Source organism: Hemiscyllium ocellatum, chromosome 2 (genome assembly GCF_020745735.1).
Source record: "Hemiscyllium ocellatum isolate sHemOce1 chromosome 2, sHemOce1.pat.X.cur, whole genome shotgun sequence".
In the NCBI taxonomy this organism is placed as follows: domain Eukaryota; kingdom Metazoa; phylum Chordata; class Chondrichthyes; order Orectolobiformes; family Hemiscylliidae; genus Hemiscyllium; species Hemiscyllium ocellatum.
This window is the reverse complement of record NC_083402.1, coordinates 11,883,231-11,901,783: the sequence shown is the minus strand read 5'-3', so window position 1 is coordinate 11,901,783 and position 18,553 is coordinate 11,883,231. Positions and strand designations below refer to the sequence as shown.

The following is an 18,553-nucleotide window of genomic DNA, read 5'->3' as shown; positions in this document are numbered from 1 at the left end:
CTCAGTACAAACTAAGGAATGTTAGCTTGTGCTATGCTCAAGTCTCTGAAGTGGGGCACGGTGGCACAGTGGTTAGCACTGCTGCCTCACAGCGCCAGAGACACTGGTTCAATTCCCACTTCAGGCGACTGACCGTGTGGAGTTTGCACATTCTCCCCGTGCCTGCGTGGGTTTCGTCCGGGTGCTCCGGTATCCTCCCACAATTGCCCGTAGTGTTAGGTGTAGGGGTATGGATGGGTTGCGCTTCGACGGGTCGGTGTGGACTTGTTGGGCCGAAGGGCCTGTTTCCACACTAAGTAATCTAATCAGACAAACAGGAACACGCTTCCCTCCAAGCTACTCACTATCCTGACTTGGAAACAGATCACTGTTCCTTCAGTGTCGTTGGGTCACAATTCTGGAATTGCCTGACAGCACTGCATACGCGACACCACGTGGATTGTAATGGTTGAAGTTGGCAGCTTGGTTCGAGGTGAGGATCCCCACAATGAGTAACCCAAGGTCATAACTGACTCATAACTCAAGGTCCGACTCCCCGAAGTCTGAACACAAAGCACAAGGTGTGTGATGGATCATTCCCCACTTACCTGGATGGCCAACAGACCATGTGTATGCCTTGCCATTCAACGAGATCATGGCTGATCCACTTTCTTACCTTTCCCCAATCACCCTTGATCCCCTTACTAAGTAAAAATCTGTCTGTTGCAGCCTTGAATATAATAAATGTCCCAGCCTAGACGGTTCTCTGCAGTAAAGAATTTCACAGATTCTCTTCCGTCAGAAGAAATTCCTCCTCACTTGTCTTCAATTTTATGCCCCTTGACTCTCCGTTAAGAGGAGACAACCTCTCCACATCTATCCTGTTTCTCCCACCCCCCCCGCCGCCAGGAGACAGGTGTTTCATTAAGGTCACCTCTAAATTCTTCAAAACTTTGAGTACAGACCCAACCTCTGCTCAAAAGGCAGTCACTCCACACTCAGGACCAACCCGGTAAACTTTCTCTGCAGGGACTCCAATGCTCTATACTTTGCCTTGACGAAGGGGCCCAAAACAGGTCTCAGCATTCCACTTGTGGCCTGACTTGTGCTTTGTGTAGTGTTAGACAGACTTCCCTATTTTATACTCCATTTCCTTTGAAATGAAAGGCCAACATTCTATTTGGCCTTCCCCATTAGCCGCTGAATTTGGATGCTTGCTTTTGATTCAAGCAATATCCCCCTTAAACCAGTGCTACAACTTTTGGCACTCTTTCTTCATTTAAACAATATTCAGCTCCTCTTCTTTACTACTTGCCTCCTACTCATTTTTCTGTCATCTCGAACTTCGCTATAATACATTCACCTCCTAAATCCAACATTCTTAATTGACATTTCAACTAGCAATTCTGACAACACAAGCAGCTTGACACTATCCAGGATACATCAGCCAGCTTGATTGGCACCACATCACACACATTCATTCCCTCCAACACCAATACTCAATAGCAGCAAAACGCAATGTCGAAATTCAGCCTTTAGATAGCATCTTCCAAACCAAAGCCAAGAAGGGGAAGGACAGCGGAAATATGATTAGATTACTTACAGTGTGGAATCAGGGCCTTTGGCCCATCAAGTCCACACCGACCCGCCGAAATACAACCCACCCATACCCCTGCATATACCCCTTACCTAACACTATAGGCAATTTTAGCATGGCCAATTCACCTGACCTGCACATCTTTGGACTGTGGGAGGAAACCCATGCAGACACGGGGAAAATGTGCAAACTCCATGCAGTCAGCCACCTGAGGCGGGAACTGAACCTGGGTCTCTGGCGCTGTGAGGCAGCAGTGCTAACCACTGTGCCGCTCCCGTATGGGCACAACACCACCTACAAGTTCCTCTCCAAATCACACCATCCTGATTTGGAACTATATTGCCATTCCTCCTGTGTCACTGGATCAAAATCCTGGAACTTGTTCCCTAATGGCACGGTGACTCAGTGAGGTAGCATGCTGCCTCAGCGCCAGGGATCTTGGTTTGACTCCAGCCTCGGGTGACTGTCGGTGTGGAATTTATACATTCTCCCAGTGTCTGTGGGGGTTTCCTCCGGTTTCCTCCCACAATCCAAAAATGTGCAGGTCAGATGAATTGGCCATGCTAAATCGCCCCAGTGTTCAGGGATGTGTAGGTTAGGTGCATTAGTCAGGGGAAATATCGAGTAATAGAGTAGGGGAATGGGTCTGAATGGGATAGTCTTCGGTGTGGACTTATTGGGCCAAGAGGCTGGTTTCCACACTGTAGGGATTCTATGACTCTAACACATTTTGAGGTGGCTATGCCCAATGGATTGTAGCAAGTTCAAATGGCATCCCCCACCACCTTCATAGGGGCAACATTGGGATTGGCAATAAACACTAGCCAAGATGGCAATGAACACATCTTGTGTGCAGATTAAAATATCATATTGGCAGCAATGAGAGAAATGTAGGAGCGCCTGGGTTTTATCAAGAGGCAAGATGATAAGGAAGCAATGCCAAATCACTACGGTCGCAAGCTTTGACTCAACTAAAGTGTTCAAATATGGGCACACCACTTTCGGAAAGATATCAAACACACAGAACAGTCAGGGGAAAAAAAAATAAAGAATGACAAAAATAGATACAAGACTTCTGCCCTTGGAGCCAAGAAAGAGGAGATGTGACTGAGGTATTAAAAATCATAGGAAATTTTGAACAAGTAAACAAGGAGACTTTGTTTCCACTGGCAGTAGGGTTGGTCACCAGAGACACAGAACAATCATGACATATTAGGTTCTGAGTGAATGCGGTCTAATGATGCCAACAATCCACCTTTTCGGTTGACTAAAATAAACCAAAAATAGGAGTGGCAGCCCTGAAGGGTACTTGAACTAATCGCTGAGCTGAAAAGCACATGCAACCGAGCAAACTGCATGGTTTACTTCTGCTCCTATGTCTATGTCCTATTGTAAAATGGTAGAGGTTCGATAACTTGTGACTGAGCAAGCGGAATGTCTCTTGCATAAATGAGAGAGTGTACTGCACATGAGCAATAGCTACAAGTTTCATTGACTAGTTGGGAATAATCACATCAGGGGCCAGCTGTCACTTCTGTCACCTACGAGATTCTGTCACCAACAAGGCTGACCGATTCCTCCTCCAAAGACAGTGACATCTAATTGAACCAAGCCGATTGCAACTTCACCCCTAACTCTTCGAGCTGATACCTTCTATGGTAAATGAGAAGGCATGTGAGGAGAAATCGTTTCACACGGAGAGTTACCACCATCTGAACTGCACTGCCCAAAAAAGGATGGGGAAGCCAATAACTTTCAAAAGGAGAACTAGATATACCTTTGAAAAACGTTCAGGAATATAAGGGAAAGAAGATGGACATGAGTAACATTGGACTACTTTTTAAAAAGAACGAGCACAATGTACCAAATCACCAAATGCCAAGAGGAAGAAAGCTTCATCTTCTGCCTTGGGACCCTCCGACCACATGGGATCAATGTGGATTTCATCTGTTTCCTCATTTCCTTTCCCTCCACCTTATCCCAGACCAAACCTTCCAACTCGGCACCGCCCCCTTGACCTGTCCATCTTCCTTCCCATCTATCAGCTCAACCCTATCACCTTCACCCCTACTTTCATCTACCCATTGCATTCCCAGTTACCTTCCCAACTTCCCCCACCCATTTATCTCTCAGCCCTTTTGACCATTCTTGATGAAGGGCTTAAGCCTGAAATATCAATTCTCCGGTTCCTCAAATGCTGCCTGACTGGCTGTGCTTTTCAGGCATCCCACTTTTCAACAATGGGCCAAATGGCCGATGTTAGATGCTTTGGATTCAATCCTGAGATTTTGAGAGAAAGAGGAGGAGACATCTGAATCCTGACATGCAAACAAACAAAATGATGAGCCAACTGCCTTCCACAGCCAACTCCATTTTCACATTGTCAGAGCAATGTTCTGCATTCCATATACCCATAACCTTTGTCATCTTTATAAATGATCTAGAGGAGGGGCTTGAAAGCTGGGTGAGCAAGTTTGCGGATGACACGAAAGTCGGTGGAGTTGTGGACAGCGAAGGAGGATGTGGCAGGTTATAGTGGGATATACATAAGTTGCAGAGCTGGGCAGAAAGGTGGCAGATGGAGTTCAATGTAGCTAAGTGTGAAGTCATTCACTTTGGTAGGAGTAACAAGATGATGGATTACTGGGCTAATGGTAGGCTACTTGGTAGTGTGGATGAGCAGAGGGATCTTGGTGTCCATGTACACAGATCTCTGAAAGTTGCCATCCAGGTAAATAGAGCTGTGAAGAAGGCATATGGTGTACTGGGCTTTATTGGTAGAGGAATTGAGTTCCGGAGTCCTGAGGTCATGTTGCAGTTGTATAAGACTCTGGTGCGGCCTCATCTGGAGTATTGTGTGCAGTTTTGGTCGCCATACTATAGGAAGGATGTGGAGGCATTGGAACGAGTGCAGAGGAGGTTTACCAGGATGTTGCCTGGCATGGTAGGAAGATCGTATGAGGAAAGGCTGAGGCACTTGGGGCTGTTCTCATTGGAGAAAAGAAGGTTTAGGAGAGATTTGATAGAGGTGTACAAGATGATTAGGGGTTTAGATAGGGTAGACACTGAGAACCTTTTTCTGTTAATGGAGTCAGCTGTTACTAGGGGACACAGCTTTAAATTAAGGGGTGGTAGGTATAGGACAGATGTTAGGGGTAGATTCTTTACTCAGCGGGTTGAGTGTTCATGGAATGCCCTGCCAGTAGCAGTGGTGGACTCTCCCTCTTTATGGTCATTTAAGCGGGCGTTGGATAAGCATATGGAGGTTATTGGGCTAGTGTAGGTTAGGTAGACTTTGGTCGGCGCAACATCGCTGTATTTTTCTATGTTCTATTACCCCCTGGGCAATTAGAGATGGGCATTCAATGCTAGCCTAGCCTGCAATGCTCACTCACATGCACAATTGAAAAGTCCTCAAAAGACAGTAACATTTCCACCGGAAAACCTCTCAGCAAACACAGTCAACTCCTCTCTTTCCTGAGTTGAGTCTGCTATTTGTTTGCAGCTGGTCTCATTTCCACTTTTCAAAAAATATCTACCACTTTCTTGCTAATTCTGCCGTAAAACCAGAAAGCAGCTTTGCTTTCAAGCATCATGCACTCCCACTTACAGCCATGATCAATCACTAAATCACACAGGTACACTGAGGAAGGCCACTTGACCCCATTGTTACTGTGCTGGCTCTTGGTAAGAGCTAGCAGAGGAGTCCCACACCCCTCCACCCAACTCTTCCCGTCAGAGCCCTTGCAAAGTTTTCCTTTTCAAATTAAACCAATTCATGTTTTGATTCATTTTAGCCAGATTACCACGCAGAACTTCCTCACACAGCATGCCTCCCTTCAATTCTAAATCACAACACTAACACAAAGAGAGAGGGGAAGGAGAGGGAGGAAGGGTGAGAGGTCGAGGGCAGGGGCAGAGACAGAGAGAGGGCAAGAAAAATGGGGAAAAGGTTATGTAGCTGATCCCACTGTAGAGCATGGGGCTGTAGGGATCAAAAGGTATGGGGAGAAAACGGGAACAGGGTACACATTAGATTAGGTTCCCTACAGTATGGAAACAGACCCTTCGGCCCAACAAGTCCACACCTTCGAAGAGTAACCCACCCAGACCCAGTCCCCTACCTTATATTTACGCCTGACTAATGCACCTTACACTATGGGCAATTTAGTGTGGCCAATTCACCTGGCCTACACACCTTTGGACTGTAGGAGGAAACTGGAGCACCTGGAGGAAAGCCACGCAGATGCAGGGAGTACGTGCAAACTCCACACAGACAGTCGCCTGAGGCAGGAATCGAACCTGGGTCCCTGGTACTGAGAGGCAGCAGTGCTAACCACTGAGCCATCTGGTACAGAGTTGACCGATCAGCCATGATCGTGTTAAATGACAGAGCAAGCTCAAAAGGGTGAATGGTTTACTTTTCCTCCTATTTTCTACATTACTACAGTATCACAGGGTCAAAATCTTGGAAGTCGCTCTCAGTACTGTAGCTGTCTCTCCATCCCTAGGATTTCAGAGGTTCATCAAGGCAGTTCATCACCACCTCCAGTTATGAGCTATACAGTGCTGGCTCAGCCAGTGACACCCACACCATGGAAGATTTGTACCAATTCTGTGTCCATTGTTTTCTCTCTCTCTCTCTCTCTCTCTCTCTCCCCCTCTCTACTTCAGATGCTCTATAAAACCGATGGCTTTGACTAAGCTTTTAGTCATCTGAGTTAATATCTCTTCTCGTGGCTTGGTGCCAGGTTTTTGTCCGCGAACACTTCTGTGGAAAACCTTGGAATTGTTTTGTGACGTCAGATGCACTATACAGATACAAGTTGTTATTGTTGTTTCAACAAAGCACTGGGCTGGAAGGAGCCAGCTGGGGCTCTGAGCAGCACTCACGGACTGAGTCATGGGATCAAGTCCAATGATTCGAATCACATGATTCAGCCCGATACTTCAGTAAAGTGCAGATGGAAGGCTGCACACATTCTGATGAGTCAGCTTGCTGCACCCTAACTGCCCTCACTGGTGGGCATGATCCATTGCACTATTTCAAAAATAAAGCAAAGGTATACACCAAATTTATCCTTCAAATCAACCTCGCTAAAACAAGTCTAATCAGAGTGATAGAGTCATAGAGATGTACAGCATGGAAACAGACCCTCTGGCAGCTCATTCCATACACGTACCACCCTCTGTGTGAAAAAGTTGCCCCTTAGGTCCCTTTTATATCTTTCCCATCTCACCCTAAACTTAAGCCCTCTAGTTGTGGACTCCAGAAAAGACTTTGCCTATTTATCCTATCCATGCCCCTCATAATTTTGTAAACCACTATAAAGGTCACCCCTCAGCCTCCGACGCTCCAGGGAAAACAGCCCCATCCTGTTCAGCCTCTCCCTATAGCTCAAAGCCTCCAATCCTGGCAACATCCTTTCTGAACCCTTTCAAGTTTCACAACATCTTTCCAATAGGAAGGAGACCAGAATTGTACGCAATATTCCAACAGTGGCCTAACCAATGGCCTGTACAATCGCAAACTGACCTCCCAACTCCTGTACTCAATAAAGGAAAGCATACCAAATGCATTCTTCACTATCCCATCTACCTATGACTCCACTTTCAAGGAGGTATGAACCTGCACTCCAAGGTCTATTTGTTCAGCAACACTCCCTCGGACCTTACCATTAAGTGTATAAGTCCTGCTAAGATTTGCTTTCCCAAAATTTGCTTTCCCAAGCATAATTACATTGTTTGAGAGACCCTGCATGGCACATACTGACTGCCATATTTCTCTGTGACATTAGTGAGCACAGGGTATTAGCCATAACAGAAACGCAAGTTTTAATAATGACATTTAAAATTAGGATTAGCTCCGCATGTACCCGATCAGGCAGGTTCCAGCACCGCATCATCTCAAACTAGAGGAAGCGCCACAGTTGAAGTAAATGAGTGTAGGATTGATGATATAGGGTATGGACAAAGAGAATTCCTCATACCCCACCTTGATTGCAGAGCTCAGTTCTGAACTCAACAGCTGACTAAACCAGAGAAAACCATACTGCATTCTGTGTACAAATGCTGGATTCTTGGCCAGCAAGTCTCTGCTCTTGACATCTCCACAAGAGAATTCCAGACAAACAATCCTCCCAACAAAAAAATTGGTCCTCAAATGAGACAGCCCTAATTTTTAAACCCAATTCCCTAGATCTAGATTCTACACATTTTTTAAAAAATGAAACATTCTTCAGCATCCACCATATTCAGTCCTCTCAAGATCGTACACGTTTCAGTAAGATTTCCTCATATGCTGCTAAACTCCAATCTGCTCAACCTCTTGTAACCCAAAAATCAGTTGAGTGAACCTTCTCTGAACTGCTTCACATTAAATGTTCTCCTTCCTTAAGTAAAGACACCAAAAACTGTACACGTTACTCTAGATACAGTGAAGGAACTGTGATATATGCGCTGCCACAGAAAGTGGTTGAGGCCATTAGATGTTTTCAAGGAGGAGTTAGGTAGGGTTCTTCAGGCTAAAGGGTTCAAAGGTTATGGAGAGACACAGGAATAGAGTATGAAGTTGGATGGTCAGCCACGATCAAACTGAATGGCCTAGTCCTGCTCATACTTCCAAGTCCGAATGATGAATAGCTTGCTTGGAGGGGAACTTGCAAGTGGTGGTAATTTCATGAACTGCTACCCTTCTCCTTCAAGATCAAAGTGGTCATGGATTTTGGAAGGTGCTGTCTAAGGAGCTCTGGTTAGTTTTTTGCAGCTTATCGTATATTTGGCACAGATATTGAACTTCTACGGAGTATGAGTGAGCAAACGTTTGTGGATGCAGTGCCACACAAGGGGGCTTCTTTGTCCTGGTTGGTTTTGAGCTTCTTGCGTGTTGTTGCAGGTGCATTCAACCAGGCAAGTGCAGAGTATTCCATCATACATTCTGACTTGTGCATTATAGATGGATAGGGAGAAAGGGGGCGAGTTAGTTGCTGCAGTATTCCTAGCCTCTGACCCGTTCTTGCAGCCACAGTATTTAGATGGCTAGTCCAGTTCAGTTCTAGGTCAGTGGTAACCCCCCAAGATGTTGAGTGTGGGGATTCAGGGATGGTTACATCATTGAATGTCATGGGGCAATGGTTAGGTTGTCTCTTATTGGAGATGGCTATTGCCTAGCATTTGTGAGGTACAAATGTTACAAGCACGGACACTCTCAAACACACTGAATATCCAACATAAGCAATGGATAGAAGAGCAGGAGGATCTAATGGCAGTTCGCCAGTCAGCCCCACACAGAAATAAAACAAACCAAGAGTCTAGGTGGCTACTGTCTTCCAAGATGAGAAAGTGAAACTGTGCCAAGGGAGAACTAAAACTTGGACTGTTTTACTGTCCAGACATAGATACAATTAAGCTGAAACACTTAACCATACACACACATGTACTCCCCCACACTCCTTTCTCTCTCCTTCCTCCATTCTCTTCCCCACCTGGCACAATCCGTCATACCAGCAGCTATCATAATAAAGGACTCCTAACATCCTTACGATGACAACTGAAGGGGGAAAATAGGACAGCGTTTCATGTTGGCCCAACATAAATAAATCTCCAGTTCCATATCTGACTACCCAGTTTTTTTTTTAAAAACGCAAAGTTTTACAGAAAAGAAACAGCCATCTATGCTAGCGTTTCTGCTGCATAAAAACCTCTTTAAACTCTCATTCTTTCTACTGGTTTTTCCTTCATTTATTTTTCTGGCTTCGCTTAAATGCACTTATCTCAAGTTTTACGAGTTACCACTGCATCACTTGCAGATATACTGTGACCAGGGTAAAAGCAAAGCATTCAAAAACAGTAGATGTCAAGTTGTTGATGATTCAATCCCAGCCACAAAGGAATGCAGCAAGAGAGGCCATTCAGCCCATCAATCCACAACCATATTTATGCTCCAAACAAACCTCGATCTACAGCACAGTCCTCTTTTGCTTTTTCTCTGCTGTACTGATCTGGCTTCAATAGATCAATATTGACTCAATTGAGAGTTCCATGTTCTCACTGTGCTTTGAGTGAAGTTTTGTCTGTATTCCCACTGGCGTTTCTGTGACTGTGTCACAGTGTTGCTCTTCTCCAGAAGCAGGAAGTGAAAGATTATCATGGACAAGCTTTTCTCAAAACCCTTCCACAATATTAAAGACCTCTGAGACCCATTAGTTTTTAGCTTGGAAAGAAGAACAGGTGCAGTCTGTCCATCCTCCCTTCACATGCATAGCCCTAACATTACTTAATCACTGTAAATCTTTCTCTACCCTCTTTAGTGGTTCTATATTTTTCCTATAGCTGCCAGATATGTATGCAATACTCCCAAGTTTTACACTGGTGTAAACAGGGTGCTCCCACAAATGGAGACATTACAGACATAAGAGAGTCCTCAACAAATAAAAATTCCGTGTTTCTTAAGTTCAGGAAGTATTTGGAATGTGCAACTCTCTGCCTCAAGGAGTGGTAGAAGCAAATAGCATTGAAGCGCAAACTATATAAACAGACGAGGGAGAAAGGCATCTCTCAGGAGGCAGTTTGCGTGGTGTAGATATATCAACACAGACCGGCTGGGGGGCTGAATGGCCTGTTGCTGCATCATTGATGGCATCATCCCTTTATGCTACTGACATCAATAACCTTACAGCATTTTGAGTACAGAAGTTGGGACATCATGTTCAGGTCTCTTCTGGAGCAGTGTGTCCAGTTCTGATCTCCGTGTCATAGGAAGGATATTATCAAAGAAGTGAGAGTTCAGTGAAGATTTACCAGGATGTTTCCAGGAAGTGTGCACTTGGGTCATAGGAAGAGGCTGGGTCTTTGTTCACTGGAGAGTAGGAGGTTGAAAGGTGACCTTATAGAGGTTTTCAAAACCATGGGGGGGATATAGACAAGGTGAATGGTAGTTATCTTTTCCCTAGGATGGGGGATTTCAAGACTCAGGGGCGTATTTTTGAAGGTGAAAGGAGCACGATTTAAAAAAGGACTCGCAGGCAGTATTTTAATTTTTAAAAAGAGAATGGTTCACATGTGAAATGAACTTCCAAACGAAGTGGTGGATTTGAGTACAGTTACAATATTTAAAAAGACATTTAGATAAGTACATGAATCAAAAAGATTTGGTCAAAAGATGGGCCAAACACAAGCAAGGGGGACTAGTATAGTTTGGGATCATGGCCAGCATGGACTGGTTGGACCGAAGGGCCTGTTTCCATGCTGCAGGACCGTATAACTTCTGGAAGAGAAGTGACAACATTTCACATGAAAGACGGTTGGCAGATTTCAAAACTTGAAATTCAGTATCAATCCTGTTTGATGACAGGAAACGTTTGGTGTTTTTACATCAGGTGAGCAAGGAGTGAGGTTGGTGGGGGTGGGGGGGGGGTGGTAAATGTTTGATTACCGCATGGATGCTTAGGCAAAGCCTACCCCATACCAATTGCCATCAACGTTTCCTTCAATTACACCAATTAATACACTTTAAGGCTCCTGCTTGACTGTTAAAAGCTTCAAGATATCTCAAGGTCACAACAGGTGCTATGTGAATGAAAACAGTTTTTGCTTTATGCAGGTGGCATCAGGATGAGAGTTGAGACTATGCCCATTCTAATTTACATCACTGAGTCAGATGCCAGAATTTACAAGCAGGACCAGGTTAATGAACTCAACGGAGTCAAAGGCGACAGCTCAGGAAAAGGTCTGATCGTGGCAAGCTATGCAGAAAGAACGAGGGGAGTTTTAAATACAAACAGACAGAAAGGCAAGAAACAGTTCAAGGGTGATGTTGTGATAGTCACAATCAAGGATGAAAGAGACCCTCAGTAGACTAAATTTTCTAAAAGAGAGACCATCCCAACTTCTTTTGTATTGATAAACTTTAGTGTCTCCACCAGACATTTAACCTTCAGAATCAGCAACCCAACAAATCGCCATGACTGCAGGACAAAATTCACTCGCATCCAACCACAGGTACCATCACTGAACCATCTAGAAAGAACCCAATGAATTTGAGGGACCCTTTCATCTTTTTGTACACTCCAGTCCCCAAGCAGCACGTGGATCCACATCTGAATATTAGCTAGGGCTGGGAAAGAGTATGGAGTTGGGGGGGGGCACGTCGCTGGGTTTTTGGAGAGTGGGACCTCCAATGTCACTTGGACTGTAAAGCTGCCTTCATTGCACTAGAAACTTCAAGCAGTCAGCTTCAGCTTACAGACAGCCAACTGAACACTGCCGCATGTACAACACTGGCCACAAACTATTCTGTGGTCAGAGAAGACCATCACAAAGGAAAAGGACTGAATATGGCCACAGCACAATGTGCCAGAGCCCCTCACATCCACTGAGGTATCCCTGCCGCCACTGCAGGAAACAAGAGTGTTGTGCGCAGCAAGATCCCACAATGAGATGTGTGGCCACATGATATCTCAACTGTTCTTTAAAAACAAAAAAGATGAAAAGTAATAGCAGCTGAGAGATAAATATGTTGATAAAACTTTTGGCAGCAAACCCAATCATCCATTTAAATTGGTAACCATCTATTTTATTTTGGAGTTGTGCCAACTCGCTGAATTCTGCTTTTACTTGGTAAAATACTGGAAAGTAAAGCAAGGTATAGGTGGATAGGAGAGACAGCAAAGGTCAGGCAGAGAAAGACAGAGCCCAGAGTTGGAAGAGTGGGTACTTTAGGATACCATAAGGTTGTGACAGGTGATATATAAATGAAAGGTTTTCTTTATTGGTGAATTAAATTCTCACCATGACCAATTAAATGTTTTGCTAAGCAGATCAATTAACTGTAACTGATGAATATTCCAAAACAGTAATAGTCATTGTTATTTTAATCCACCAGCTCAAACTTGTTATGACAGCAAGACTTGAACATGGACCACTTAGCCCAGAGGTAAAGACACTACCACTGCACCACAAGTCTCTCAGCAATAACTATACATGCAGCAGAATTGCAGTCGAGCTTAATGAGCTCACTGACAGCAATAAACTTTACCAACATAAATATAATGCAGGTGGGCCCCCTTACAAATCGCTAAGATTACTAGTGACAACCCAGAGCCCCACATTTCAACTGAGAACTCCACATATAACCTATCAAAGTACACAACTAGCTGTTTACACACGATACAAATCTCCCCTACATCACTGCCTTTTACCCTGATCGAAACCCTCTTGGTAAAATTGCACATTAAGTGGCACTTTACGTTTCGCTAATGGAAGAACCACACCTAAATGTTTACTTCTAAATTTTCAGTAAGTCTATAATGTATTTCCTGTTTGATGACACATCCTTGCATGTGGAGTCAGGCACTCAAATACAAGCACAATATTCAACAGACAGGTTGATAATCTCTTGACTGTACATTTAAACCTCAGATAGAGGCTATGCTTTCAGTCTTTGTAATAGGCTAGCAATAATCTGGATTATTATATGGGTTGTCAGGCTTTTTTGGTGGGGGGGGGGGGGGGGGGGAAGGAGGAGGGGGTAACGTGCAGGTTGCTAAAGTTGAGTACCACAAAATGGCTGGCACCAACACAGAGTGGCCCCCTGTTTGTCCAGCACGGATTCCAGCATCTGCAGTTTTTTTGGTCTCTAGCCAATCTAAAGTCAGGCAATGCATACAAGGTGCAGCTCACTCACTAACTCACTCACTCACTCGTCAAATAATAGTCACAAGAGCCTCCTTCTCTCCATCCTCTCATTTTACCTTCATGGTCCACCTCGAAGGCTTTGAAGTTTCACCTCGGAGATCAGATGATATCAGAGATCCTTCTTGTTTGGTTCGCCCCAGGCCAAGGAAGGGCCTAACTCTCCCACAGAAGCAGTCTCACATTTCGCCGACCTTAATTAACAGTACTGACAAACTGCCATGTGATCAGACGATACTCTCTGCAAATTCTCTTGGGTTTGCCATCGCGAAGGAGGTAGAACTCCCACCTTGAGCCAATTAATAACCCACTGTCTGTAAAATAAATGCAGGTCAGTTCGGCCAAGGGGAGTGCCTGCATTTTCCAAGGGTTGGGGGCAAGTGGAGAGGTCACAAGCTTGGCATAAAAGTCAACAAACCAAGCACCATCCAGTTGCGCCCCAGCTAACTGAGGGAAACCAACTCGCCTGCCAGTCTCCAGGGCAACAGATGGGGAGACGGGCAAGAAATGTCAGCCCAGGGAAGGAACAGCAGACCAGGAAGACCTATACTTCAGCCTGGAGACAGCCATTCCAGCCGACTGACTGATCATGGCATCTTATTTCATCGATGAGGCAGAGCAAACCACAAACTTTCCAAAGAATTGCATAGCATCCTTCCCAAAGAAACAGGTCCAACTAGTCTACACTGGTATTTATGTTCCACATGGGGGCTCCTCCTACTTGCAGTTCACCTAACACAGATCAATACATCCTACTTTTTTCCCCTCCTCAACTACATATCTTACTTCACCTTAATTACATCTATAACTATTTGCATCATCAACACTGAGGTGGTGACTTCCATATTCTCACCACAGTGTCTTGATTGATAGATTCATCTTTGTGACTCGATCAGTCTTGCATCCACTCACAATAAGAAACAGTTTCCTGACGAATACCTTAAATCAATATTGTGATTTTAAAGAGCTCCAACAGGTCACTGAAAAGGTTTACAAATAAGAGATAAGTCTTGCCCTCTTTTCAGATATTCTAGTACAAGAGGGTAGTCTCAGAACAAGCCAGGCTGGACTGAAACGAACAGGAATTTCTTCACTAGAAAGGTACTGAATCTTTGGAACACTATTGGGCTGTGGATGCTCAGTCATTAAGTGCATTCAAGACAAACAGCTTGAATAATGACAGGATGGAATACGAGGATAAAAACATTAAATTGATTAGCCACAATCTAGAATGACAGAGCAAATTCAGAGGACTGAATGGTCAAGTCCTCTGTTCTGAACCATGCAAGTCCAATATTTGTTGTATTTATCTCCAGTCATTAAGGGTTGAGATTAAAGTGCACTTGCCCCACGTCCCAATTCTGTGAGATCAAGGCAATGGGTCTGTACATGGAAACAGATGGGACTTCACAAAATTAAAAAAGGTTGGCACATTAGTCCTTCTCTTCTGAAGAAAATGGCATCTCATTTATTCCAAGCTTAATCCCACTTACGAAGAGTCAATGTTTCATCAGGCAGAAGCAGAGAGTGTTGGAAATTTGAAGTTCTTTTCCGTAAACTGCAATGCATCAGTAAACTTCAGAATAAAGATCAATCAATTTTTGCTACCCAAAGATAGAAGGGATATTTGGGTGTGGTGTCTGTGGCAGGTATTTGGGGAGTGGGTGAGGGTGGCAAAAACAAGGCACGATCTCCTTGAATGATGACAGCTTTGGTCAGACCCAGGAGGTTCAGCCCGATAAGATCAACCCTACATTCACATTGGGTTCGTTCATCTTATCAGGTGTTACATCGATATATAACATGAGATATAATTAGCCTCAACCCTCATCTCCCTCCTGATTGTTTGCGAAAACCACTTAATTATCAGTTGCAAAGACCAACCGATCATCCACGTCAACACCACGTCAGAGGTTACAGAGGAATGATAGACTAGGTTCAAAATAGTAGAACCATAGCCCAGAATGGAGCCTGATATCACAAAAGGAGGTAAAATAACATGAACAAATAGCAAGTATGATGCAGGAGGCTTTTATTTGGCCCATTGCATCTGCACTAGGGCAAAGAACAAAAGGTGGAGTGTGTGGTACTGGAAAAGCACAGCAGGTCAGGCAGCATCCAATGGGCAGGAGAACTGACATGCCCAAAATTCAGTCATGCCCAAAATATCGGTTTTCCTGCTCCTCGGATGCTGCCTGACCTGCTGTACTTTTCCAGCGCCACACTCTCGACTCTGGTCTCCAGCATCCGCACCCCTCACTTTCTCCACAGAACAAATGTTTATAGCTTTCACAACCTCAGTGTCCTCAGCAATCAACAAGGTCGGACATGTTTATAGCACAGGAAAAAGACCATTCAATAAGAACTACCCAATTTGTCAGAATCCCCAGCTACATCCCTCAAAACTGAGCACTTTTCTGTCGCTTTGAATAATTACCAAGTTCTGTTCAGGAACACTACTGATTCTGCTACCACTTTATACTGAAACAATTCTAAGCAAGTTATAGTCAGAGATGTACAGCATGGAAACTGACCTTTCAGTCCACCTCGTCCATGCCGACCAGATATCCTAACCTAATCTAGTCCCCTTTGCCAGCATTTGACCCATATCCCTCTAAATGCTTCCTATTCATATACCCATCCAGATGCCTTTTAAATGTTGTAATCGTACCAGCCTCCACCACTTCCTCTGGCAACTCATTCCATACAGGCACCACCCTCTGCGTGAAAACATTGCCTCTTAGTTCCCTTTTATATCTTTCCCATCTCACCCTAAACCTATGCCCTCTCTAGTTCTGGACTCCCCAACACCAGGGAAAATATCTTGTCTATTTATCCTATTTATGCCCCTCATGATTTCGTAAACTCCTATAAGGTCACCCCTCAGCCTCCAACGCTCCAGGGAAAACAGCCCCAGCCTATTCAGCCTCTGCCTATAGCTCAAATCCTCCAACCCTGGCAACATCCTTGTGAATCTTTTCTGAACCCTTTCAAGTTTCACAACCTCCTTCCCATAGGTGTAATGTCAATAATATTGTAGCAATTTCCAAACATCCATTAGAAAAATCAAACAGGTTATAATTCCGTTCAGGGAATAAACAGTGTGTCCAGGACACAGAGGACCTGCCCTTCTTCAAAGCAGGGGCCTCCATATCTACTTTTCATGAGGGTGATAGTGCCTTAGTTTAAAACTCACACTCCCCAAACAGTGCAGTGCTCCAGCAGGACTGCACTGGGAGTGTCAGCTGCATCACGTACTCTGGTCTCTTAAAAGCAGGACTTGAACTCAGAGCCGTCTGACTCAGAAGCAACAGCACAACTGACTGAGCCATAGCTGACAATCAAAGGAGAATTAGACAAAGATACATGGACTCTAGCATCAGACTTTGAACCCTGGGCTGTGCTGGAAATATTGATTGGGACCATTACGTACTATATCACTATAATTTCTCTGCTGTCTCTCACCACTCTTACACAATTCTAGCTTATTAGAAAAGACAGGGACATCGAGAATCGCTACAACAGAGGGGTGCAAAAGGTGAATCGAAATTCAAATAACAGTTGCTTGTACATGAAAACCGATGGGACAAACAAAAATGATACAGTACTCCTTCCCTTCTGAAGAAAATGTGATCACAGACATCAGAAAACACAATTGTCCACCACCAGGTCCATCTGGATGTAAAAAAAATTCTACCTGCACTAGGGTTATGTTATCTGCACATAAAGGGTGGGTTGGGAGTTAGCAGGAAACATCCATGCACAGGTACCCATCCAGCAAGGGGAGTGGGCACAGGAAGACAGAAAACTAAACTAGGGGTTCTAACCAAGCGTCCAGCCAGGGGCAAGGGGAGAAAGAAAAGATTGCTTTCCCCTGAAAGGGGAGGATGAGGTGGTGGTGAGAAATTAAAAAGGAAAGAGCGACTGAGGCCACCTCTTCTTTCCCATCCCTTTCCACGGTGGCGCCCCCAACAGCAGAAGCAGAGGCCAGGGGAGGAGAAAAGGCTGAGAGGCGAGACCATTTCCTGAGTCGCCTTGGACGCTCGTCTGTACCGGCTCGAAGATGATGAGGAAGGGACACCCGGAGAAGAGAGAGAGCCCGGTCGCCGCTTCACCGTCCAATATGCAGCGGGTTGGTTGGGGTGGAAGAAAAGGCCAAGCTTGCGGGAGGGGTGTCGGGGCTGGTTCGAGGCCCAGACCCCAGTGGGGAAAGAGGAAAGGCCGCTCCCCGATAGCCCGGGCCGGCTCAGAGAGAGAGAGAGAGCGCGCCTCCCGGGAGCCCCCGAGCGGCTACAATGTTTCCCTCAGCCATTGTCCTCCGCTACAATGTTTCCCTCAGCCATTGTCCTCCGCTACAATGTTTCTCTCAGCCATTGTCCTCTGCTACAATGTGGCCGCCCCTTTGTTACTCGGTTGCAAGTACAATTTTTTTTTGTTACCTTCTCTGGCTTTCAGAAGCACCGTGTTGGCCACAATGTTTTCCAGCTCCATCCGTGCGGCCCCGCTTCCCCTCACACCCAATGTGTCCGTGTGAGGAGGGAGTGTGTCAGCTTCAGTCCTCAGGCAGCCTCATTGGTGCAGCCGCGAACAAAAACACTCCCCCTCCTTCCTTCACTCGCCAATACTCGCCCTGATAGATCGCTCTGTAGTTGTGCGCGCTTCGGAATGACGGCTTGAGCAGGCCATTCAGACCTTTCAAACCTGTGAGTGCCTCATTCTAGCCCCTCTCTTACTCTGGAAGCTAACATTCCACATTCGGAACCGCGCCGTTGTTTTCTTTCCATTTTTATTAAATGCACATTTTAGTGACATATGTCCCTCAAGATATCTTTGGACAAGAAGCGTCGGAAATAGGAGTGGGAGTAGGCCATTCGGCCCTTCAAGCTGCTCTGCTATTTAATATCATCATGGCTAATTATCAGACTCAGTACCTTGTTCTTTATCTCTCGTGCCCTGTGGTTCCTTCAGCCCTAAGAACTATATCTAATTGTTTGAAAGCACAAGAAAAATTAAAGATTAGCTTGTGTTTATAATTAATGAAAGCAAAATATTGTTGATACTGGAAATATGAGACAAACACAAGAAAACGTTGGAGAAACTCAGCAGGACAGACACCATCTGCGGAAAGAGAAGCAAGAATTAGGTTTCAAGTCCAGTAAGACTTCTTCAGAACTGCATTTATATATCACCACGTGGCACAACCCCAAAAAATACAAACAGCTGTCTAAGTTGAAATTACTCTACAGAGGTCAGTATCCCACCACCAAGTCACCCTTTATTTACACA

General features: G+C 44.9%; 1 protein-coding gene across 1 annotated transcript in view; it reads right to left on the bottom strand.

Annotated features, from left to right (window-relative positions):
- The window catches only part of LOC132821827 (G protein-coupled receptor kinase 6-like), a 127,810-nt gene extending 109,999 nt beyond the window's left edge, over positions 1–17,811 (bottom strand). The window contains exon 1 of the mRNA XM_060834672.1: positions 17,707–17,811. Coding sequence (XP_060690655.1) covers positions 17,707–17,758 — 52 coding nt within the window. The 5' untranslated portion in view covers positions 17,759–17,811. The remainder of the gene's footprint in view (positions 1–17,706) is intronic.
- Positions 17,812–18,553: the final 742 nt, after the last annotated feature.